Source organism: Candoia aspera, chromosome 4 (assembly GCF_035149785.1).
Source record: "Candoia aspera isolate rCanAsp1 chromosome 4, rCanAsp1.hap2, whole genome shotgun sequence".
NCBI lineage: Eukaryota > Metazoa > Chordata > Lepidosauria > Squamata > Boidae > Candoia > Candoia aspera.
The window spans coordinates 51,192,242-51,218,536 of NC_086156.1; the positions used below are offsets into that span (position 1 = coordinate 51,192,242).

The 26,295-nt window shown below is 35.6% G+C and overlaps 1 protein-coding gene across 2 annotated transcripts; it reads right to left on the reverse strand.

Moving 5' to 3' along the window:
• Nucleotides 1–443: 443 nt before the first annotated feature.
• Nucleotides 444–26,295, reverse strand: PDCD6IP (programmed cell death 6 interacting protein). 2 transcript variants are annotated; one of them, XM_063304102.1, is made up of 18 exons: nt 25,963–26,295; nt 23,385–23,439; nt 22,677–22,746; nt 20,824–20,951; nt 18,390–18,543; nt 16,963–17,063; nt 14,494–14,610; nt 11,835–12,057; nt 10,755–10,878; nt 10,102–10,279; nt 9,473–9,584; nt 8,248–8,417; nt 6,485–6,733; nt 6,170–6,304; nt 4,737–4,831; nt 3,437–3,572; nt 2,478–2,656; nt 444–1,556 (listed from the first exon to the last, which is right to left on the reverse strand). In XM_063304102.1, the coding sequence occupies exons 1-18, from the start codon at nt 26,166–26,168 to the stop codon at nt 1,388–1,390; spliced, it is 2,601 nt and encodes an 866-aa protein (XP_063160172.1). In that variant the 5' UTR covers nt 26,169–26,295; the 3' UTR covers nt 444–1,387. The 2 variants fall into 2 exon arrangements, with proteins under 2 accessions (XP_063160172.1, XP_063160171.1); XM_063304101.1 differs by having other exon boundaries at nt 14,494–14,625.

Genomic DNA, 26,295 nt, shown 5'->3' on the forward strand with positions numbered 1-26,295 from the left:
CCAATATTTGCGCTATCAAAAGAACATTTATATCAGGCCTGCACAACCTGTAGAGGGGAAAGGCCTATACTGATAAATTAAAAATCCTTGCAGGCTGCTAAGGAATACCTGGCACGCAAATCAGTTACTTTGCAGTTAGCAGAACAGCGGTAGCACTGGAGCTGGCAGTGGCGGCAGTGAGGCTTTGAGGAACTCAGTAGCGTGACTTTTGGGGCAGTGGCAGTGCATTTATTACTTTTTTTAAAATGCCAGTGGGCCACAAAAGGCTGGTTGGCAGGCCACATGCAGCCTGTATGTTGTGCAGGGTTGATCTATATTGAAATGTAGGACATTTATTCAGAATTTAACCTCATGGGACAGACAACTCTACTAGAAAGAATCTTATTTTGATCGCAGCACAAGGTTCTTGTCCTTCTCAAAACCTTCCAAACGGAGTAAGTTGGTTAAATAAATGTAATTATTTTTATTTATCCACATTTGTAGCTTTCTCCAGACATCCCAAGAAAAGCAGGGTGCACAGGATTATCTTTGTATACACAGAGGCACATGTAATGAGGTAGGATAAAGGCAAGTTGCAGAGGACAACTGAACTTTTAGCACTTCAAAATATACTAATATATAAGCCAGAAGTAAAATATCAAAGTGTCAAGTGTATATCCCCAATGAACATCTTACAAGCTAGTTTTTGAATGATTCAATAAAAATATGCTGATTTATTTTCTCTCTTACTCTGGAATAACATATTGATCTTTGAGTTTGTTTTTATATTACAGGAACTTAAATATAAGAAACCATGATTGGTTAGCAGAAATCTCAGCTTCAAACTGCAGTGCCAAAGAAGGTGCCCTAGCTTCATAAACATACATTAGTTATAGACAAATATAAAATATCTAGGTATAATTTTTAAACTATCCTATGCAGTTTATTTTGCACTTACAATTTACAATGCTTTGACCATTAAACAAAACTTATTGGTAACTAAAAGCAAACCCAAAATACAAACCAATATAATATAGAAAGAAATCCTAATGACTCTCGTAGGTTATATCACTCCCAGTGCTTGTGCCATTTTGTTTTTTAGTCAATTATTTACTATTTGGGGGGGGAGAGAAATGTAAAGAAATATTTGGTATAGGTAAATTAGTACATAAATTGAATTTCACTGTAATCTAATTATGTTAATTTAATATTGTAGTAGCCTGCCACTTTCTCAAGAAGCCTGATATAGCCAGAATCAACAGAGAAGGTAGACATTTTGGAGCACTTAATAGGAAAGGAAGTTATGGACCATTTCAATACAGTGAGGTACATTAGCTGAACTAGAGGTTTAGTACGCTTATTGCAAATTACTCATAGTTATAACAAGCAATGTTTCTTTTCTGATGTGTTATTGCTGTGGATAATATGGCTGTTGTGGGTAAGGGTATCCAGGCTGCTGAGGTCCTGGATAAGGGGCTTGTCCAGGATTTTGGTACCCAGGCGATGGTGTGTATGGCAGATTGTACTGGCCATACATATAAGGATTATAGCCCAATGGCAAAGGCATCTGGCAATATCTGTGAAAAGGAACAAACAAAAAAGTGTATTTTATTAGATTAAAGAATAAGTTTTTCTACGCTTTGGTCTATCAACATACCTTCAAATATTGCCCCAAACAAATCTTAGAAGGTACAGGAATAATCTGCATCTCATAAGGCTACTGAATTAAACACTGAAGAATCCACACAGCAAAGCATCTAACCTAATCTTACCATGCAAGAACTAGCAAATAAACCTCTACTTACAACCTTAACAATGAAAGAAGATTGTAACAAATTGTCTGACATCAATTAAAACCTAATCTGAACATGGGCATAACAGAATGCAAGCACTTGCATGTGCAGCGGACTTTTACAAGTACTTTATTTCTAGCTTCACAGACCTTATATAAGGCATTATAAACTACTGAGCCAAACATGCAGTCACATGAAGACCTATATTCTGAGTCATTCTCACTCTCTCAAACAACAAATACAGATAGAGAGAAGAAAATAGGTCATGGGAAACAAAAAGATATTAGCCTGCCAATTCAGAATTCCAAGGTTTATGTAAATCACTTTTAAAAATCTAAAAAAAATAATCTACTAAGGTGAACAGCAGATTGAATTGGTGACTTGGTAGTTACAAATTTCTGAATGCTAGCCAAAACGAAATCCCAGAAACTGGAATGGGAGGATTGAAATACTCTGTATTAGAACCTTGTAATTCATAGGATCTTAAGAGAAAACGTCTGGCAGGAAATATGTAAAGGAGTATTATTTTTAAGAAACAATGATCCATGAGCACATTGTGCCACAGGCCCCACTTATTTCCCTGAAAACATTATCTGCACTAAAACTAGTTAATACATGAATCTATTATGTTCAGTAATAGTGGCATCAAGTCCAGAGGTGTCTTAACTGTATGACATTAATTAGCTCACATTTCCACACACTTACCCAGGAAATCCTGGATATGTTGGATAAGGTGGCCCCTGGGCCTGTGAAGGTACTGCATTAGCTGCAGAAACCATTGGAGAAGGTGATATCCCAGTGGTTGCTGGACCAGGAGTAGTGACCACAGGTGCTGTAGAAATTACTGGTGGAGGAGGGCGTGCTGGTGGTTGTGGTTTACTAGACTGAATAACAGAATTGTATATAATCTAAGTTAGAAGTCCTATTCTTTATATTTTATATTCATGGTAATCACAATTCTGAAAGGCTGACTAAGAACAAACAAAAGCACCACTTGTAACAGTAAGTACCACACAATGAGATAAATTTATTTAAATCAATGCCTTTTAAATATCCAAAAGAAACCCTTGCTAAATTACCCACTTAAATCAAGTTTGTCATGGATAGCCCTTCATCTGTTTCTTATCAAATTAGTAAATCTGTTAAAATATATTTATAACTGAGTGCAATTTATAGCATTACAAAACAGTTACTGTAACTTTAACAATACAGTAGCTTTAATCTACAAAATGGTACATAATATTCATAATCTCTATCAAGATGTTATATAATGGCAACATGTTAGGGTTATCCACTCTACTGTTTCTTTCTGTGTCCTATCAATCATCCTTTCTCTTTTGCTTGGCCCAACTCTGCCATCACCACATAAGCAGAGGACAAATCTGTGCACCTATGTCTTTATACTTAGGATTTTGTTAGAAAAACAAACACTCAAAACTCGAATTTATCAAGAAGTAAATAGGTGCAGCTTGCTGGTGATTAGATTAATTAGAGAGAAAGATAGTATTGACTTTTTCTTTCTCTCTCCAAGCTAAGAACAGGTTCTCTCTCAGCCGTGATTTGCACTGTAACTTTTCAGCATGCAGGGCTGTTATTCCAATTTACTGAAACAGATACATGTAGAGGAAGCACAAAAGAATAGCTATTACTGGTGCTTTACTTACCACATTGGTTCGGGGAGCTGGAGTTGGAGTGGATGATGCAGGGGCCTTGTTTCCTCCAGAGGGAACCGTTTGATATGCAGGCACAGAAGGAAAAGAGGGAGCACTGGGTTCTCTGGCAATGCTTTGCTGCAAATCTCTTAAAAAGAAAAACATAATAAAATTGGAAGTTGAACATGGAGAATTAGAACATTATTTTAGCCTATTATTCAACACCTGGAATATATTTTGTATTTAGATTCTGGCTTCAGCCTCTGAGAGGGAAAACGACAAATCAATATTCAGTTCAAGCAAGTCCGTAATTAAATTCATCTTCACCTAGAGCATAGCCTAGCATAATTCGACTTAAGGTCTCACAGAAGAGTCTTTTTTGGATGAAAAGGTATTTAAGGGATTCACAAACAGTACCTTATAAAGCAATGTTAATAATTCTATAAAATAATATTAAAGCAATGCTCCAGACTTGAAAAACTAGGTCTTGTTTCAAAGATCGCTTTTGCTTCTGCGAAGGATGTCTCTGTGTATCTTCCCCAATTCTCAAAATGGAGTATGTATATATGCATAAATAGTAAGCACTGCAGACAGAATGCAGAAGAGTAAAACTCCATGCTAACTAGAGAACCATGCTTAGACTTCTCAACCTATACTCATAAAATTTGATGGCTAAAGTTAAGTATTTTAAGAATGGTAGCAACAGTTATTAAATATAAGCAATTTGGTAAGGCATAAACACTTGAATGTCACAAAATATGGGGGGAAATTCAGTTAAAAGACTATTAGTAGCAACACTAATGTGTCGTTATTTGAAATAAAGCAGAGATGGGGAAGTTCTGACCCTCCAATTGTTGCTGGGGTTTAAGGAACAAGCAAACATATCCACTGCATACAAATATCAATGAGTAAAAAGGGTCAAAACTATCCTCAAGTTCTGTGAAACAAAAAGGCTTGTATATTGTTTCATAAACTTAACTAGATAAATTACGTATCAGTTACTTTTATCTCTTGGGGTCAGTGAAGCAATTACTACCTGAGCTACCTTAGAGAATATTCTACAATTCTGTATATTATGAAAACATGAGTAGTGAGCTTTTAACAATTAACCAACATTTTGATAATTATAAAGTCACAACAGTAAAACAGAAGTATTCCACGTTATTTTCCAGCACAGTTGTTATTATTGACAAATCTGTATTATTTGAAGGAACTTTCAGTTTAAGCTCTTTTGATCATGAAGCATTCGTTCCTTAAAAGCAGCAGCCAGAAACTGTAAACAGTGGGTTTTTTTATAATTGTAAATTCTTACTTCAGAAGTTCATCTCTTTCTGTTTTGCGTGCAAACACAATGTCACTGCATTTGTTTTGGAACTTCAAAAGAATTTCAGTCAGTTCATTATAGAACTAGAAAGGAAAAAAACAGACACACATGCATAAGTAAATATGTATATAGAAAGAGAAACAATACAGAATGGATACTAACGTGTAATGTCATGGTGAAAATACCAATGAAGACACTTTTAATTGCAGTTTTCATCAATCCTATGAAATACTATGGAACAGAATTCCAAGCAAGTCTGCAAACAATCCACCTGCAGAATATCCAAATTAAACAGTTCAATTGTTTAATTAAAATGTATTGAAATATGTTATCCAAAAGCTCCTCTAGATACTATCTCTTACAATGTACAGTGTTTTAGATCTACTTTGGATTTTAACTGGTCATGGTAGGCAGAATAAGTCATGATATGTAATCTTTGTCATGCTACCATAACAGGTTATAAATACTACTCCAAGTTATCTTGAGGTTATTGAAAGCATTTACCTACTTCATCCACCAAACAATGTTATAATTTTAACAGATACTGTGATATAAATAAGTTACTATGGACCATCGTATCTTTGTTTTGAACTACATTATGTTCCCAAAGGGCCTAAGTAAAATGAATGTGACTCAGATTCAGTGACAGTGAGAGATGGATTTTCTTCCCAAGTTTGGAAATCTTTTCCCCTAAGCAGTAATGACAGGATAAAAGAAAGTTTCATAATAAAAAAACAGAGATTTAACATAAAGAACCCTTTATATAGCCCTTTATTGTTGTATTTTGCCAAAAATAAGCCCTATTGCAATAATTGTATATTGTTTTTGCTTTTTGGATGCCAAGGCCATAACATGGTAATATTGCTAAAGTGGGATTTCTAGGTAGTGGAAATTTCTATTACTCAGAAGGAAAGCTTACAAAAATAGGCACTAGATGAAACAGACTACACACTTTGATATATAGAATAGCAAAAAATAGGAAGATATATCCCCGATCAGACTACAGACACAAACCTTTCCTAGAATGGCTGCTAAGATCTGTTATACCAACTCCCTTTTCTCCCACAAATTTCCTCTCTGTTGTCTTCTACCTTCTTATTTCCTCTAACAGGTAGTTAGATTTTATTACCTCCAAAATTAGAGTCAACATTCCTAATAAACTTTGCTTAAATTTTCCTACCAGTTTTTTGTTCTATTTTGTTCTAGTTTCTGTCTGATAAAAAATATTATGCTACAAAATGTCCTGTAACATCTTGCAAAATCTGTAATTCAAGACTGCCATTCTTGCCAGACATGCTCTACATATTCATTCAAGGGGGCTTTTCCAAGTCCTTTACTGAACATTTTAGTGTTTTAAAAACCAGAAATAAAACAAACCAACTGAGATGCTATTAGTCTTGTGGACTCTTCTGTTACTATACCTTTGTGCCTTCTCTCAAGTTGGCTATAAGTTCCACAAAGTTGTCATTAGCTACAGCTAAATTCTTCAGAACTTCTTCTCTTAAATTGGATTCATTATTTGACTGCTTCATCTTAGAAAATTCTTGATGGGAATTCTAAACATGAAAAAGGACAAAATATGAGAAACGAAGTTCACACTATCGTATAAAACTTTGGCTCCTTCAAGATGGCATAAATATTCTCTGTTGGAAGAATGATTGAAAGTTAGTCTCAGTAAAAAGCTACTACATCAGACTGTGCCAGATTTCAGCTCCAGAACACTTTTAAAAAATTACCTGAATGCTGTTGAGCAATTCCTCCTGTTTTTTCAGGGACTCCTGTACTTTATGAGTAAGACCACCATAAAGATTATCCAACTCTGTGACAGAAATGGCTTCTTCATTTAAAACACCATCCTGTGCTAGTGCTGTTAGAAATTTAGACGTCATGTCAAAGTTTACTAATTTGAGATCATTCTCAAGTTGTTCTCTCTGCTTTTTCACATCATCCAGACTAGCTAGTAATGCTTTTAGGATATTAACTACCTAATAAAAGAAAATAAATAAGAAATAAAATTAGACATAGTTTTTCATACTAATACTTTTGTCACATCAATACTGTTTAAGAATATGATGGCATGCTGAGCATAAATACAACTCAAATTAGACCCCTGGTGTTCTTATCTGCATCTTATATCAGACCAAGATTAAGACTGCTGAATCTCAGAAACAGATTTATTCGGTATGAGATCAGAGAACTTTATATGGAAGATCTATTGTGCCATCCCTTTCTATTGTAGCCAAATAGAATTGTTTTATACAAATAACTTTTGGAAGCTGTTAGGTGCTTTTTAGCAACAAGGGAAATTGTTCTGTTGGTTCAACCCATAATGCATAAGCTGTCTAGAATAGTCTTGTGATTGAGATGATACACAAATTGGTTAAATAAATGAATAAACAGCTCATCCCCAAATGTGAAAGGCCAACTGTATATATCTTTACCATGAAAACAATAGCCTGACTATAATCAAAAGCAATTACAGGCTGAAAAAAACTAGAGTAAAGAGAGCCAGTGTGATGTGGTGTGGGTACGTTGTTAGACTGACACCATAAAACCTAAGTTCTTCTGTAAGCCTCAAAAGCTTACTGGATGGCTTTGGGCCTGTCACTTTCTCTCATCCCAGCATACCCCACAGGACTGTTGTTTTGGAAGGCATCTGTAGTAGACATTTGTGTGCACATGCGTGCCTTTGGGGCAGTGTTAACTCCTGGTTAGACACTACAAAACCATCGTGAGATGAACTTATGAAAGCAGTATTCCTAAACCGATGTTCTGATATAAAAATTCATTTTCAATAGACTAAACAAACAGTGCTAATTAGGAAACCAATCTGAATATCTAACTATTCAATTTGTAGAAGGTAAAGAATATGTATGTTAAATATGTACATGGCACAGAAACAGAGAAAGGAGCAAGCAAATGATGACCCTGGAGTGAAAGGAGGCAGATAAGAGAAACCAGACTGTAGTCTTTTCTTTGGGGTGAAGGGAGGGTATAGGGGCACAATAAAAAAGTCATTGTTTATGGTACATGGTGCTAACATCAGTAGGGGGGAAGAAGGTATGGTGTCCCATTTGTAGAATGGAATTTAGAAGTGCTTGGGCAGTCCATAGGAAGGTCATCCCATAATATTATCAGATGCTATATTCCAGCTATAAAGGTTGTAAATGATATATATTGCTTTATCATTCTTGTGTAACATTTGTGAGGATACACTGTATAACTTATAGCAGTGTTTCTCAACCTTGGGAACTTTCAGATGTGTGGACTTCAACTCCCAGAATTCCCCAGCCAACTTTGGGAATTGAAGTCCACGCATCTGGTTGAGAAACACTGACCTATAGCCTTGCTTTAACCAGGGCTCTTTTGCATTCTTTTGGCCAGGAGTTCAGGGATCACTGTAGTTGTTTTATCTGTCTCCAAACATTTTGGTTCCTTATTTAGGCTGGCATTTTTCCCACAACAAATGTAATCATTAAAAGAAAATTCTAATTCTTACTTCACTCCCTTGCATTGTTTTTGCCGGATTTGCTGATGGAATTGCTGCATTAAGTTCTTGTTCTGATTTACATAACAATGAAATCGTATCTCGATGAGACTGATACCGTTCCTTAACCTGTTTGTCAGCTTGAACCGCTTTATCCAGTATATTTCGGTAATTACTTCCTTCTACAAAAAAAGACCAAAGAGAAATCTGCAGCTAAAACAAGTCATCTTACTAATTAGCAATATAGTGAATTGTTAAGCCCATTATCAACCACTACAGCCAAGAAAGCAAGATTCTCACAAAGTCTCTTTAGCCAGATACATGGAAAAATGGTTAAAGAATCTTGGAAACTGAGTATTTTACTTTATCCCCCATTTATCAGCTTGTATGTTAAGATAATACTTCCTTGATGCCTCTGAACCTCTTCCTATCAGCCTCTTGACACAGAGATGTTCCTACAATTCACCTGCTACGGAGGAATATACTTCTGTTCTGGTCCTCCATTATTTTGTAAACATCCTTTCCCAGACTCAGAGAAACTGATTACGTGAACTAGTTTGTCAGCACCTGATCATCCGAGCATTCACACATACACAGTCAAGAAGCTGGATCTCTTTGAACTGTTTTAATGAAGCGTAATGAACGGTACAGAAGGCAAGCTGCGAATAAAAATTTCCCGCTAAAACCTAATTTAAAACTACATCCCCTTAGTTAGTCCCCTTTCCCACAAAGCATGTCACTCCCCCTCCCATCAAGATGGTATTCCTACCTATCTCAACCCTGCGTCCTTGATGTGCTCCATAGCCATAATAAACCACTTTACACTCCAACTTCACACCCCTCCTAACTGGCAACATGAGAGAATGAAATGATGGGAGATGCCCTGATATGAGTTTCTGTGAAACCTCTGATCGGGGGGATCTGACATACTGCCCCCCACAAGACAGATTAAGAAAATTCAAACAATTATCAAGCAAATGAAAGAATGAAGCTAGGCAGGAGAGGGCTTAATGTAATCAGTTCAGACTGGAGCTAAAACATATCATCTATTAATTTCAAATTTAATACAAGCTTGTTCCTGTTCTTAGACTGTTTCTTCTAGTGTGTTTTCTTACCTAGATGCTTCAACATTATAGCAATATATTTTGGGATAAATTTCAACACAGAAAGAGATTCGTGCCAATTTTTATGTATTAAGCGATCCAGTATAAAGATAAAATACAGAATAATATATTACCTGCCCTCAAAGACTTGTACAAATCATTTGATGGTGTTCTTTGCCAACGTTCCTTGAATTTGTTTTTCAATTCATTGTCTGTTGCTTCTTCTTCATTCAATATCCTTAGTGACTTTCATCATTTTTAAAAACAATTAAAATAATTTCAGTTCAAATTTTAATAGACTGTTCCCAAGCTGTTAGCTTATATTATCTCACATTGATAGTCATGACTTAAGCTGGTGACTTAAAAAAAGAATTAACTTAAAACCTAAATAATGTGTCTAAATCAAATACAATGTTATAGAATAATATAGGCCAGGTGTTGCTTTAACAGTAAAATATCAGTGTACATCCAAAGAGAAAGAACATGATAAACAGTCATGAATATATATATAATGACACATACAAAGAAATCATATAACTCAATCAAGTATCAGCAACCAGTTCAATTACCTCCTGTCTTCTATAGAAGATTTCCTAATTTGGTGTCGCTCCTAATATGTGAACATTGCAATTCCCAGTATTACCACCTACTAAATTAGAAAAGCTGGCCTAATCCAGTGAGAATTTACCCATTCTACCAAGACAAAAAAAAAAAAAAAAAAGCATATGATTTCTTAATGTTGCAATTACTACTGCAAACTTACCTCATCCAGAATCTCTCTATTTCTCTGCAACAATTCAGGAAGATCTTTCATCAATTGATCAATTGCTTCAACACCTCCCTGTTCAATCACAGACTTAGATTTCTGTAGAATAGACTGAGGAATACTATCCCCAGAAACATCTTCAATAGCAGCAGGGAGATTAAGGGATGCCAGCACTCTAGAAAAGATTACATTATTTCAGTTTGCCATCTTGCAGTCACTTCACAACAAACATACAGCTTAAACAAGCCAATCTAGTGCTTTATGCTGATGCTATTTTTTACATTCCCAAAAGATTATAAGACATATTTATTGTTAAGAAAGACTTCTTTTGATTGGAAGTACAAGGGCATTCAACTATATATGCAATTCCAACATACCAATTTAAAAAAGCCATCAAGAGAGACATTTTAAAAAATTGGACTTATATTTTATAAATTGCTTTTCCTCTGTGAATTCAAAGTGGCATACCCAAGAGAAGCAGCAACTACCCTGAGAGGTGGTAAAATGGGGACCTGAGCCTCATTCCCAGTCCAATGTCTGAAACCAGGGGGCCTTTACTACTGATATTAATATATCACCTTCAGTAGGTCTGCCCTGCCCAATGCAAGATTTCTCTGGAACGCAGCCAGACATCAAAATTATCATCTCACCCATTTGCCAAATTGGTGGCTTCTCTCATCTGACCTATTGATCTATTAACCAGATCTGCCTTTCTTTGGTTGTAGACGGTAAGAGCTTGCTGTACTGCCATAGGAACCATCTTCTCAAACAAATCTATAAAGCAAAACACTACTATCAACAAAGCACATTCATATTCTTGCCCTCCCACCACTATTTACCTGAATTATTGGGCCTTCATGATCTGCATTCCCTTTGTTTTTCCAGAAGAACAAGTTCCACAAAGGTAAGGATCAACATGTGAACTTGTTACTAGTTTGACTTTTAGTTATATCCAAGAACATGTATAAAGAGGTCTCTGTCACTAGTGAACAGCCTCAAGGTATACTCCTACCTGAAGTTACCAAGTGATGTAATTCAAGGGTGATCTAATTTTATTTTTACCCTATGAAACATTCAAACTATGAAAAGTTTAGAGTAAAATCAAATTTCTTTAATTTGCATGTCTTTGCACTAATTTGTGGAGTATTTGGTAGGTGCAAACCTACAGTTTCAAGAAGTCTATCCTAATATTCTTAGTGTGTAGGCAATGCCACCAAGGCATCCCACATATTCTAAGGCAGGCATGCAATAGCGATCTTCTATCAGTACCCTCAAGAATGGAAACCTTACATACCTGTTTTCAGAAGACTTGGAGCTTGCTTGACAATATTTGACATTGAGTTTTTAAAACAAAAGGATTAGCAAAACATCATAGAAGACAGCAGATCATAGATCAATATTTCCATGTTCCACTTGTGTATTCTTTGAGGCACAGCTAAAATACATACTTAAAACCAAACTGCTACTCATTAAGAACCTAGTAAATGTTTCAAACACTTGAATATATAGTTTGGAAACTTCCATATTGTCAACTGATATAGTGCTGAGCTTAGATAGACAATCAAACCAGTCCCCACCTGAAAAATGTAAGCATCAGGAAAGATCATCCCACCTCCCACCTGGTTGATATTCAAAGGAAAGGCAACAGAAACTTCTTTAAATTCCAAAATCAGAATGGGATTGCTGAAGTCATGTGTTCAATGTTAGCATGCAGTGATAATCACACTTACCTGTAAATTTCTGACTCAGAGGGATAGTAACTGGAGTTGCTTTCACAAGACTGACTTTTCCTATTGGCTCAAGATCTTTAAGATCAGGAACTCTGTCGTGATAGATGAAGTCATTATCCTTCTTTGCAGCAGTAAGTGCACGGTTGATTTTGTCAGACAAGTCTTTTACACTTATATATTCATCATAGCGAGATGTCACTGTTTTTACAAGATCAGCAGCATGCTAAATTAAAAATAAAACAACCTGAAGCAGTTTTTGTTATAACTGAAATGCAAATCTTACTGTCTATCTTATTTCTGCATGGTAACATCATTAGGAATGTACACAAATTACATAGGTGGTATGCATAAAGAGGTAGTACTTTGTACAAGTATTGCCATTTTAGTTTTTGCTCCAGAATTTTCTAGATGATGTTATTTTTTTTTAAATGCCAGCTTGGATAAATGGCCAAGTGAATTAAGAGTTTTTACATGAGTTTCACAAGCAACAATCAATTATTTAGACTGTTTAATAATCAATGATCATTTGGAGATCATATGCCTTTCGCACTAGCAATAAAATATTCTGACAGGAATTTACCAATGGTAAATGCCAAACTTAAATCTTATCCACTGAATGTAACGGGTGGGCAATTTATGCTGACAATGCTGTACTTCTGCGTCAAGCTCTCCTGGGAATGAGAAAAGTGCTTCAAACTTTAGCTTCTTAGTGTAGGCTGGCATTTTTGACCATCAATTAGAGCAAGATAAAAATAATGGTGTTTGTCAAATATAAATGGTAAGTGGCAATCCCATGGACCAGGTGTCAAATTATAAATAACTGAATGGTCTTTGGGACAATTGAGTCCTGCCAGGCAGAAGAACTCGCCACTGAGGCCCACAGTTTACAGGCTACTAAAGCTCTACTCCAATGGCTGTATGGTTCTCAAGTCTGTTCTTAGTGCAGTTTTATCAAATTGGTAGCACTATAGTTGGCAGCAAACCTGATTAAGGGTGAGACCAAGGCTTGGCTTTTACCAATTACTTAAAGTCTTAAAACCTGGCTTTGGTCCCAAGCCTGGAGTTAATGTGTTTGGGGAGTGGGGGTGTGCTATCGCACTATGTGTTTAATGACTGTTTTTAGTCCAGGTTGTTTTTTTGTTTTTAATTGTTTTAACTTAGTATTAGATTTTTTTAAGCCATCCAAAGTCTGCTGGACTGGATGGCTATAATAAATTTAATGAAAATAAATATCTTGCAAATTGGCTTAGCATCTCCCAAAACATTGTGCTTGATAATTTTCAGTCTAACTGGCACAGAAATAGAGAATCCAGATTGGCTTCATTCAGTTTTTCTTTTAATGTCTTATTACCTCTGCAGCTTGAAAAAGCAAAACAAATTATTAGACAAAGAACTTTAGATTATGAGCATCTTACAAGATCTGATTAAGTTACCAGATACCATTTATTCTGGAAGATTTTTAACTTTTCCCAATCATCCAGGTATATTATGTATCTAAGTACTTTGAGGCAGTGTAAGAACTTTATACTGCCTCCCTTTAATGTTTTACCATCAGCAGTCTTGGAGGGTAAATTTTATAGTATCGTATAGGAGACCAAATCTGTCTTGTGGGTCAGGGAGGTTGAATTCATGCTGTTGTGTGACTTATTTGTGCTACTCATATCACTATTTTGGATTATGTAATACTTATATTAGCAAATATAAAGCGACTGTTTCTCCTTGTGTGGCAAAATTTTTGTGTTGCCTTTTTGTATATTCCAAATGATATTTGAGGAATCAAGTTATTAATGAGTTATTCAGGCCTCAGCTTTATCTGTATCTTACCAACATATTTGTGTTTGGTTTAATTGATAACTGCAGTAAAGAAATGACTAGCGAAGAATTGCTTCCTCTGTCTATAAAATCCTTACAGCCACTTTGAATCTAGTGGAATATTTAGAGATCTCTGCCTTCCCTATTCCCAAATGGGGCACAGTATTATCTAGTATTAATATTTTTCATGCAGGACACCTCCTTATATATTTTCTGAGAAGTCCCACTTACTTCTATGTACTATGGATTGCATCTATTGAACACTGATGCTGGGAAATAATATAAACTAAAAAAATTCTCCCCTAGAAAAATAAAAGGTGTAATCCACTAAGCCGATTGTATGCAGTATCAAAGGGTGAGACTCAGCTGGACTATATGGAACCCACAGTAAGTCACAGATACTCAAGTCTTTAAAACGTATTGTAGGTGATAGATGGAGTAACCACATATGCCCTTTTTGTTTTTATAATGGAGGGGGCCAACTTCTTTGACTGAGCGACTTGTGGGACTGAAGAGACAAAATATAAAAACTACTGCACATGATCACTGGAGTATCAGCTCTCATATGCAATAAATTTGGAGTTATCTATAATGTTAAAAAAATATTAAGCCTAATGAACAAATGCCAATACTGGTCATACAGAAGATTACTGTTATTTAATTTCTATGGTGAAAATGAAACACATACGAGATAACTATTATTCAGCTATTATTTGATCTCAATCTTAAAATCTGTTGATAGACTACATTAAGTTAAGAAGTAAACAACTTAATTTTTCTCTGAGTGCAGTTATAGTCTGCTGAAGATTGGGGGGGTTTTTTCCCTGTTAAAAATGAAGTTACTCACTTGCAATCTTGCAATTTCTTCACCAAATTTCTTCTGTTGCTTTGCCAGTACAGATTGATGGTACTCTGCATGGGCTTGCATTATGCAATGTTTTGCAGCCAGAAGAGGGAACACCTCCTGGAAATAAAAATACTGACCAAGGGAAAAGTCCAACCACATAAACCATCACAGACAACATGGGATGCAGGAAGAAAAGGAAGAAGAATAGGACATTAGACACACCCAATTGTTGTTTTAGATAAGGCCTGGGAGATGAAAGATACCCACATGCAGGGATTATGTTTAGTGGAATTATGGATATTGTTCTGTACACTTAAATCGAGGAAATGTTAATTGGGTTTAGGATCTGAGTGTCCCTAAATCATTCCCTTCACTCATTCTGCTTACTTTAGAAAGCATTAAGAATTCAACTTTGAATTAGGAACTGCAGCAAGGATACTGTTACACATTACACTCATGAGCACAAGTTACACAAAATAATTATCTATAGACCTTAAATTATGAAAAGCTAGTTTCTTAACTCACCCAGTTAACTCTTCTTAAGTCAAATGATGAATGCAGTGAATAGAGAAATAAAGCTATAGATGAAACCATAAATGTGCTTAGGCACATGACTGCATACAAAAGGGTAGTATATGATCCTTATGGTAAAGGTATACAGGGAATTCACACAGTGAGAGGCAGTACACTTGACAGATCTAGGTGAGATTATGTAGAAGGGCTATGTAATACAAGATTAATTAAAAGTTTTTAATTACTTCACTTGCAATTTTAGCTTAAAATGTTTTATGTTTCTATTTGCTACTTTATTGGAAATATCTGCCCTTCAAGAACTTGAAAGTGAAGTACTTATCATTAGAATATTGAAGCAGGCCTTTAGCCTGGTCTACACATGTAGTATTGCAAAAGATAGTGTCACTAAAAAGAGAAGATGGCATATAAATATTAACAAAACTGCTTGCTAACAGTAAATAGCAGGGAATGAATGAGGTAGAGTATACCTACCACCTCTATCTTTGGTTCCTGTTCAAATACATTTGCAAGTTTTTAAAAACATGCAAATACATTTCAGACTGGAATTTCTACCAGCATCCTGAAGGCCAACTCTACAGTCTGGTTTAACCACTAACCGGCTAACTTGCTAGGAGCAAGCAGGTGCAAGTTTAATTACTAATACATCTTACACTTTGCTTACTTGTGCAGTAAAATAAGATGATATGAAATGATTGAAAATCATCACTAGTATACTGAAAAACAGAAATCATTTAAACTGCATAAATATTTCCACAGTTGAGCAGCACTGAAAAGCCATGTACTGCAAAAGAAAAGTGTTAGTAAACTCCCAATAATAATGGTTTCAGCTGAACTTACTTTCAAGCAGTGCTGCTTACAAGCATGTCCAGACAGCTATTTTAAACATGGAGAAATATGCCAAGTGTACATATTCCAAGATCAAACCTGTGCTACCCTTCCTGACTCTCAGCAGCTGTGCTCACTATGACATATACCTGCATAAAAAAAAACTCTTACCCTTTTGTGAAATTAAGTTTTTAAAAAGGGTTGCCAAATGAAGCACTATGTCAGCTCACTACAACAACAAATTGTCCTAACCGAAGTATTATATGATGATAGATTACAGGAAATATTATATAAACAAATTTTCCTCATTCTTTTTCCTACTGCATCTCATAAGCCCCAGATCTGCTCTGCTGTGTCTCCCAACAATCCAAAACAGATTTGGAGTGTATATGATGGGATGTAGCAGAAGGATAAACCTCCTGGTGGATGTCCACAGAATATTCTTATTGCTTAAAAAAAAAAAACTCAAGGAGAATATACAAAGGTAGCACATAGAAAATACATATACACAGGATTTTTACATCCAAAAGGTACAGTGACACTCACACAGACACAATCATTCAAATAACTCAGAATGTAAATATAAATATATTTTAAAGGAGCTTATTTGACATTCTGTTTTCTGAAGCAATGAATTCAAGCAGTAGTATCCCCATATTAACGTCAAGCCACTCCAAGATTAGTTTTCTGGGTCATGTTAAGAACAGAGAAATATGAACCAATTGCAGAGTGTGTTAATTTGAACCATATTTAGTAAAGGAAGAAACAAACTATGTAGAGAGACAGTCACAAATATCTCATGTTAAATTTAATTGCACTACAAAAGTCTTTCTGTATGACATACTTTTAGGTTAAATGTGTTAAGCTTGGAATGAATCCATGCGCTTCCTACATTTGATAAAAATTAGGAGGTATTAGGAATTAGGTATTCTTTTCATGTACTGTATTTCAAAATTTAACTGCATCTTTTCATCCAATTCCACAATCCAAATGTCAAGTAAGGATTACAAAATATTTGAAAATGTCACTGATAGCTTCAAGTCAGTAACCATCTCAGCATGTATCACATTTGTATTCCTTTTCTGCTGTCTTCACTATGAAATTACCAACCTTGGGTAAGGTATCCTTGTACTGGCACTGTTTGAACGCATCGCCATAGTAATCAGCAGCTTGATTTGCAAGTTTAGCTATGATGGCATCTTTCATTTTATCTAAATAAAAAAGAACCAGTGTCAGTTTTGAAATTCTGAGCCAATATTGTTACATATGCAAAATCAGTGGACTACATATTCTCACCAGATTTTAAAGTGCTCCGTATTATTTTTGTAAATCATGCAGCAACAATATAGAACTGTATATATTATTTTTAAAATAATACCCAGATTTTAGCTGAAAGCAAGACTTCCAGAAAATGTATAAAGTGGAATTCTTTCTTAATCTTCCTTCAAACAATAAATTATTGAATGAAGCCCAATGAATAATGAAGCAATCTTGATAGAAAAGTCCAATCAAGATTTGCAAAGTTTTAACTTTTGCATTATTATGAACCACATACTCTAAATTCATGCATTCACGACAGTATTAGTATGAATGCTGTATTGCAGTATAGGAATTTCAAATTACATCACAAGTGATGTATCCCTAAATCTTCTGTGCTAAGCACTGATATTTTACTCTTCCCATAAGCATTGTTTCTGAAATGTACTAGCCGTACATTTATTTTACATATTCATAAAATAAAGGGAAAAAACTGTAAAAGCAGAGATTTTTAGATGTTACTGAATATGGAGGCAGAGAATGTATCACCTGATGGCCATCCAGAAATGTATCATTTAATTACTTGGCACTGCACGTGAAAACTCTCATAGCCAATTTGAGAAATTGTTGTCAGGTATTTTCATATGGATAGGTACAATCTATCTGTATGAAAATTTTATATGAAAATAAAGTATTTTTTAAAAAGTAAAAAATAAGAAAAATATTTTATGAAGATAAAAATAAATGCTATGCATTGGGCCAGGATGGTAATTGAACCTGTTATGCCAGGAGAGTGGTTGTTAAGCTGAGCTCAGCTATGTGTATGACTGTGGTTTGTTATATTGGTTTTATATTCTTTGTTTAATTTTTATTTTTATTGATGTACACTAACCAGAGTCAAACTATGAGACAGGTGGCCTTTAAATTCCTTAAATAAATACATAAATCCAAATTCCTTGAATAAATAAATCCTGTGCAGTTTCAGAAGTTGTAAAGGCTATAAAATTCTAATTACTTTTCTACGTTTTTACAAATTCTAAAATAAATCAAGATAATGTGCTATTATGCCTCTTTCTGAAAAATGATCATATGATGTTTTGGCTTCAACTTTATGTTACAGTAAAAATTCCAGCATCCAATATAAATTGCAAGTACTTACTCAAAAATGTAAATTGAAAACATCTTCAATTTAAATAAACCATATTAATACTCCCAATCATTTTAATTTCTAGCAAAAATAAGGTTATAAAATCTATACATTTCCAGTTTACATCACATACCTCTAGTAGCTTTCAGAAAAAAGACTTCTTGACCTTGAGCCAGCATGATAAGGCTTAGTGTGCCAACTGTATCTGGGGAAATGTCAACTGTAGGTTCTCGATTTAATGAGGAGAGGACAGTATCTTTAATGTGCTGGAAGGAGCCGCTAGCAAACTTGAGAAAATAGTACATTTTATTATAGAAGAATGCCAAATACTATGGTGAAAAACACTACAAATATAGAAATTCCATTTAAAGCACTGCTAGTATTGCATTTAGTTCAATCGGATGCCTGTGAGACATTAGGCTACCATTCAAGTTTGTATTGTATTTCTGCATCTAAAGCTGCTGGAACTTCATTGACATCAATACAATTTAAGTCAACTGTGAAGAGGTGGTTGGCAGAAGCCTTAGATAATGAAAAGATTCCTTAACATGTAATAAAATTTTCAGGCAACAGTATACTATCCAGAATAAGAATCCCAAACCTTTTCAGACTGATGTAAAGTACATTTGGAATTTTGACAGCATGTTGTTGCTGCTCTTTTAAAATGGCTACTAAATAATTGCCTACTCACAATATGATTGTCATTGGGATATAACTAATCATCATAAAGCACCGCTTTATTAGAATATTGCAATTCCTTTCTAATTCCTACCCACCTACTTAACACTCCCTATTAAACCTTCTAACCTTTGTCCTGGGCAAGAGGGCAGAGTTCCAAACTGAGCATGTAAATAAAAAAGGCTTAATGACACAAGAGACATCCTTGGAAACATAAATTATGCTGAAGACTGGTGCTTTCCTTTGTGGCATGCCAACTTTATTTTAATATAAACAGTCAGGCAGGGCAGGGATGCTGATGAGCACCAAGGGAGATGTATATGGTCACAATGTGCTCCTGTGTACCATGTTGGGGCCTTCAATCTTGAAGCTTATCATATGCTATAATTAAAAACATTGCATGTTGTTGCCTAATTTCAAGCATAAATTCTTTCTAGCATGCTGCAGACTTACTAGCCTTCTCAACAAATAGGGTTAGTTGTATTGCTTTAATATTAAACTGCTAGGTACAGAACAACTCACCTCATGTAAAAGTGACCAAACCAAATTGGTAATTACAGTATTTTTCACAATATAGCTAACATTATTTTTGACCTGTACACATAAAACTCTACAAGCATACCATTTTAAGCCTATATGGTGAGTGGTATCAAAACATATTAAATAAATAAGAAACAGTAAAATGGAAAAATAACGTTCCTTAACACAAGAAACACAACATTCCTGTTCATTTCGAAATCTAAGGACAAACTGATCTTGGACTAAAAAATATTATTGCTGCCAACTTTGAACACAAGAAGAACTGTAAAATCAAAGTATTTACAATCATAAGTCAGTATCCAATGTTAAACAAGCATACATTATGTGCAATAGAATTCCTTTTTCTTCTTTTATTTATTACAAGCTTCTAACCTTTCTGCACAGATATTGGAATGCATGGCAGGGAACAGGGGAGAAAGACTGCAGTTCACTGTTGAATGTTATTTTACTAGAGTACCAATACATACAACCCACAGAAATGTATATGTGAATAGTCAAATGAAGTATTTTGGATTTCAAGAGATGAGGGTGTTTCCTCCTGAATTATTTTCATATGCTCTAAAAATACTGAAGGGTAACAACTTTGCCTTTCCATTCTCTTCCTCGCAACTTCAGTGTTAAGGAACAGTTTCATCTTCCAGAAATCTTTTCCAGTGCTATCACAGTTCAGTGCTTTCTAAAGCTTCCATAATTTTCTACCATAACAGTGGCAGGCAATCATGGTCCACAAAAACACTTAAATTGATTTTGTGCCTTCCAACAAGATTAAGTTATATTTTACCAAACTTCCAATTCCAAATAAAGTAGGGAAACACTAAAATTCCAATATTGTTCCCTCAAGTGAGATTACACTGCCCAAGGCATAAAAATCTTGCCCACCCCTGCAGTACAATCTGGGAATAGGATGGAATCTTATCTATATGGTAATTTATATCCCCCCAAAAATGAGGACATATTGTTCTAACTATACTTGAGAAAGAGGGGAGGGAACCACATTTAGGATCACAATGCTGCTCCAATAATTGAGCAACAGGAATAATGAAATATAGTGCCTTGGGCATCCCAATAATTCTATGGGGAAGCTGTAACTCACTGTTAAGTTTCTATATTTTATATATATATATACACATACATACATACATACACACACACACACACACACACACACACATACATACACATATATATATATATATATATTGCATACCCACCATCCTTCTATTTGATACAGAATATTCATCTTGTTTCTCTAGATTTATAATGCTGATTTTTTTAAAGAGACATAGCTAATGTTTGAACAAAATGACTATAAATTCCAATAAATAGTTCAACAGAGAGAAGAATCATACCTGATAATATTTAGCAGCAGCTTTCATTCCTTCATCACTGTCAAGATTCTGTTCTGATGCTATTTGACTGGCCAATGCTCCACAATTAAATAACACACACGTTTTCTCATAGCCTAAACTTGCCAGAGCTGAAACAAAGTGCATATAAACCAGCATTCTTACCTATAAATCAGACAGTCATGAAACCTATACTAATTAAAAAAACTACAAACAGAAAATAATAGATATCAATGAATCTGCAGATCTACAGAATTCATAAAATAAGTCACAATCCTTTTAGAAAACCAAAATTAATCTTAGTTGGCTTCCAGGTGATCCAGGTGCTAGTAACTAACCTTAAAGCTTTTATGATTTCATATAAAGATATTTAAAGGATTGTTATGTTAGTCATGTCATTGTGCTGTTTGTCTTTACCCAGGTCTTTATCAAAGATAACTAGCTCAACATCCCCTGCTTCTTCCTGTTATCTTTATGTAAACTCCCACTGCCAGATTTATAAATACTAATTGTATAACAAGCCAATCAAATGTAGCTAAAATAATCTTTTAAACAAATTTCTAATGTTAACTAAAGATAGTGAAGAGTATCTTCTCAGCTACATGAAGTTCATCTGTTTGACAGAGCGCATTTGTCTAATGTATGGCCATCCTGGCTAAATTAGGCCTATCATATTTGTGCTGCAAAAATCTGGATGACCATTAAATGAAAGCAAAACACTAGTGTTTTCTTGTGCCATTTAGCGCACATCCACATTCCACCCAAATACGACTCAAGCTCAGTCCCTGGTAACTCCATGGACACATCAATGCAGTCAACTTGGCATCAGTAGAAACAGGTTTACCTTTATCTTTTTTTTTAACTTCCCAGTCTGGTCTACAACCCTGGTATTTCCTAGAGATCGCACATCCAAGTACTACCACACCTCACTCTACTTATTGTCTGAGCCCAGACAAAGCCAGATGCTGCTGGAGTACAACTCCCTTACTGCTTTATTACCTCCCAATAAAGTCACAAGATCTACCTGCATGACTCCTATGTATAGGAAAAAGAGTAAGAGTGAAGCAAACTTGCAGAAGATTTCTAGTTAGTTGTTCTTGCTCCCAAGTGAATAACAAGACTGAAGCTTTAGTTTACTTCCTCTGACAAATGATATGGTGCCTTATTTTGACAGGTTGCTCTGACAGTACTATACTGTTCATTAATCCTGCTTGCATCAACTAGTATTTCTTCTTGCAAAGTAATTGGTGCTTACAGAGGAATACATTTTTATAAAAATTCAATATTTATACTTCTGCTTTCATATTGCTTTGGAATATATCTCAAACTGGAATAAGAACCAACATGTCCCTCAAAATACAAAATGACAATGTGGTTCAACTGTCAAAGCCTATCATAGTAGGCACTGAACAGAAAAATCTGAAAAGATATACACCATTTACATAGATAGATAGATAGATAGATAGATAGATAGATAGATAGATAGATAGATAGATATTGCCTCAACAAACCCAAAACTTTTGGGGACAGCTTAGGAACAGAGATAATATAGCTGCACAATCAATAGAAAGTACTCTTCTTAGCACCAAAACAATTTCAGGTGTATCATTACCACTGAAAATCTTCATAAAATTAAACAATATTTTACCAACAAGAATGTTATTCCATCCTAACGCTGCTTGCCTCTAAGGATCAAAACAAAAACTATGCTCAAATTTGTGAAGCAAGCCAGACATCTCCTCTGCAGAATCAGTGAAAGTGACTTTCAGATAATTTTTTAAAAAATAGTAAGTTGGAATGCTTATCAGAATGCTTTCACATATTTTCCCCATTTGATTTCTGTAATAATTAATTACCAAGTTTGACAGATCCCCCAAAGAGTGATCCCTTGTCAAAGGCATCTTTCCAGGTAAAAGTTACACAGATCTGAAAATATAAATAAAAGCAGTAAATTAATTTCCAGCTTTAAGACAGATGTAAACATTCCAAAAATATGCTTTAAGCAGTGATACAAGTGTCAAGAACAGTCAAAATCTGTACCTTACCATTGCTGATAACTGATACTGATACAAGGAAGTTTATCAGAGAAAATGCAATGTATGATAAAGAAAATGGATGTATTTAGAGTTTGTTTACATCAATTATTTTACTATCATAAACAGATTTGGGTCTACAGTCTTTGTTTTAAAGCAAAAGTAATATACACATTGATGCAATTCAATTAACCGGACTACTCTTAATTTCTGTAGTTTACATGCTGTAATTTTCTTGAGAAACCAATACATTCCAAAACTTCGGTTGACCTATATCCTTGTGATCTAAATAAGTAGAATAATTGCTATTGCTATTGGTCTCCAAAGCCAATGTCTTCACAGCCTCACATATTTAATTAGGAAAGTGTATATGACTCAAAAGTATAGGAGTGAAATGGGCGGGGAATAAATTTGATATATACAGTAAATAAATAAATCATTCATTCAAAGCAACTTTATATTCCAATGTCAACTGCTTTTTACACAGTGTATTGCATATTAAAGCAATATTTAAAAGCTTTAATGCATTACCTGGTTTTCAGAAAATGGAAATTTTGGCTCTATGGAACACAATTGATCATAGTACCTGAAATAAACAAATACCAGCGTAAGTGTACATAATGTTGTTGCAAATAAAGCAGATTTGGAATCCACAAACCCAAGAGTGAGAGATGGCTATCACTACATGAACTCACTGTCAGATTACCCCTTCCCTCCCTCTGCCATATATAGAAAAGGTTTTGTGTAACCAAATTTTGTCATGCAAGATGTGCAGCAGTTTGACTGATATGTTCACCTAATTAATTAATTCACATTTGTTTTAAGTATGCAATGTGTTTTATGGAGTGATCATTGAATGAAATAAAGAATCTGTTACCAAAAAGGGTTTTGTCTTTTTAAAACAAAGGGAACAGTTCCTAGAGAAAGACTGGGTAAAAAATGGGGCCTCCATCATCTCCAGCAGCCTCTGATTAAGGTTTGGAATCTCCAAGAACCTGAAGAAGTTCAGGAAATTAAAGCAAAGACATTCACTTCAGGACATCTTCTGTTTCTGTAGAAATAAGTAAAATGCATAGCCAGGAATCTGTGCTACGTTTTGTTTTTATTTCTGTTTCTGATGATGTGCTAAGTCATATTTTATCTTTCTGAAACTGGGTGTTTAATTGCAGCTTTCATTCCTATTTCAGTCTATATACATGCAGATATAATTTGTCAACTTTAATAATTTGAACTCTTTCTGGTATCTTCAGATATTTTAAGCAAAGGACTCTTAATTCATAGCAAACCAGTATCAGCCTGTAGTCTATCAAAATACTGCATTTCATTTTAGATTTTTTCTTTCTTAACTTATCTGCAAGCTGCTACATATCCATGATCTAAATAGCTCTGTAATTATTTTCTTCCACATTGAACCTCTTGTATTTTATTAGAAGGTTTGGTTTTTTAAAAACATCTTGTTTTTAAAAAATGAAGTTTGATTTTATTTATCTTCTGTGAGACCAGTTTATCTCCCAAGGGACACTTCATAATTCAAATCAAAGCTGTAAGAAAATGGCTATTTCTTATAGCAAAACATTTATCAAGGTAAATATGTAAATCATTCTGAAATCATTATTAACAAGCACATATCTTCAATAATCTAAAAAACTGAGTTAATTAGAAAACATGTTAAAGCCTAGGCCATCTTAGTAGGTACTAGTCTAGGCTTCTAAAGGGTTCTGCATACTAACCACATATTATTATTGATGTTTACTCAGAAATAGATTCTACTTTAATTAATGGTATTTGTTTCCAAAGAACAGTGTAGTGTACAGGGTGTTTAGCCTTTAGATAGGTGACCTGCTGAACACCAATATTCATATTTTATCTATATCTAAGGTATTTCATGAAGGCAATCACTTAGTATAAATACCTAAAAATTAAGTATTTCCAAACTAATCATTTAATTTATATTAATCTACCCTAGTTTTTCAGTAAGAAACATTTTCAGTTAAATATGATCTTCAAACTCTCTCTAGATACTGAGACAATTGCAGGAACATTATTCTTGGACTCCTTGTAAAATCATCATCCAGGAAACCATCACTTGCCAAACTACTGAGAGTTTAAGAAATTTTATTGGAGTGACAATTTTAAAAATAGAGATTTAATTTTTACTTCATTAAATATACTTCATGTAATTCTAGAAATTACATCTCCTCTGAGTGCTTTCGAACAAGATAAGCTAAGAGAACTACAATCTAAAATTTCACAGGACAAGTATAGTCACTGCAGGTCAAGAAAATCTGCAGAGTTTCCCCATACCACAAAGAAATCTACTATCACATAAGCTCCCTGGTCAGTTTTCCCTGAGTTGCTGGCTGGGGAACTCTGGGAATTGAAGCCCAAAGACCTTAAAGTTGCCAAGGTTGAGAAACACTGCCCTATACTATACTATAGTACAAGAATGTGGGTGACACTCAACTTTCCCCACTCCTGTTATCCTATGCATCTTCTTTACCTCTTTTGGGGAACTCACTACATCCTTCAAAAACTTAGGCACCCATAATCCAACTGAAGAGTCAACTGAACTGGCTTCCTTAGCAAAATACCCAATATGTGGAAAAAAAGATTGTGCCCAAATGTTAGCCACAAAACCTAATAAACCCAGGAGGAAGTAAGCCTCACTGAATAAAGAAACGTAGCCCAGAGAAATGGGGGGAGCACCACACTGCCCAGATCTGCCTGCACTATCCCAAAGACCGCCAAGGCGCCAGGAAAGGGCCCGCCTCTTCTATTCAAGGTGTCCAGCGGGGGCGCTCATCAAGGATGGCAGGCGAAGCCTCGGCTCCTTCATATTAACTCTCAGCAGAAACCGGTGTAGTTTGTTAAAGGCGGGGGAGGAGGACCGCTTGGAGAGCATCCAAAGCCTCACCTCTACAGCCACCCAGCTACCGGCAGCGTGATGTCCAGCTGTCGTCGCCAGGCGGGGGCCACCGCAACCGCCTCCGCTAGAGGGCTGCCTCGGCTCATTGCTCGCAACTCAGCAGGCAAGGGCGCGGCCCCCGCGCAGCCTCACTGCCGGCCCGCCCGCGCGCACTCCCCCTCCCATGCCGTCCGCGCGCCTCACCTCAGGAGGGTCTCGAGCGAGCTCTCGTGCTTGTCGAGCGAGCGCCCGAGCGCACTCTTGCGCAGCTTATTGAGCTCCTCGGCGGCTCGGCAATGTTCGGCCTGAGACTCTCCGCCCGGGTAGGTCTGCTGAATGAACTTGCAGAGCGGCTTTGCCAAGTCTACCTCCGAGGTTTTCTTCAGTTGCACTGTGATGAACGACGCCATCTTCTTCGTTCCTTTCTTGTTCCCTTCTCGTTCCCACCCCCCCACTACTTACTTTCCACCTCGGCTACGACGCTGCACCAGCTACTGCCTAGCCGTTGTCCGCAACTCACTTCCTGGTTCTACGTAA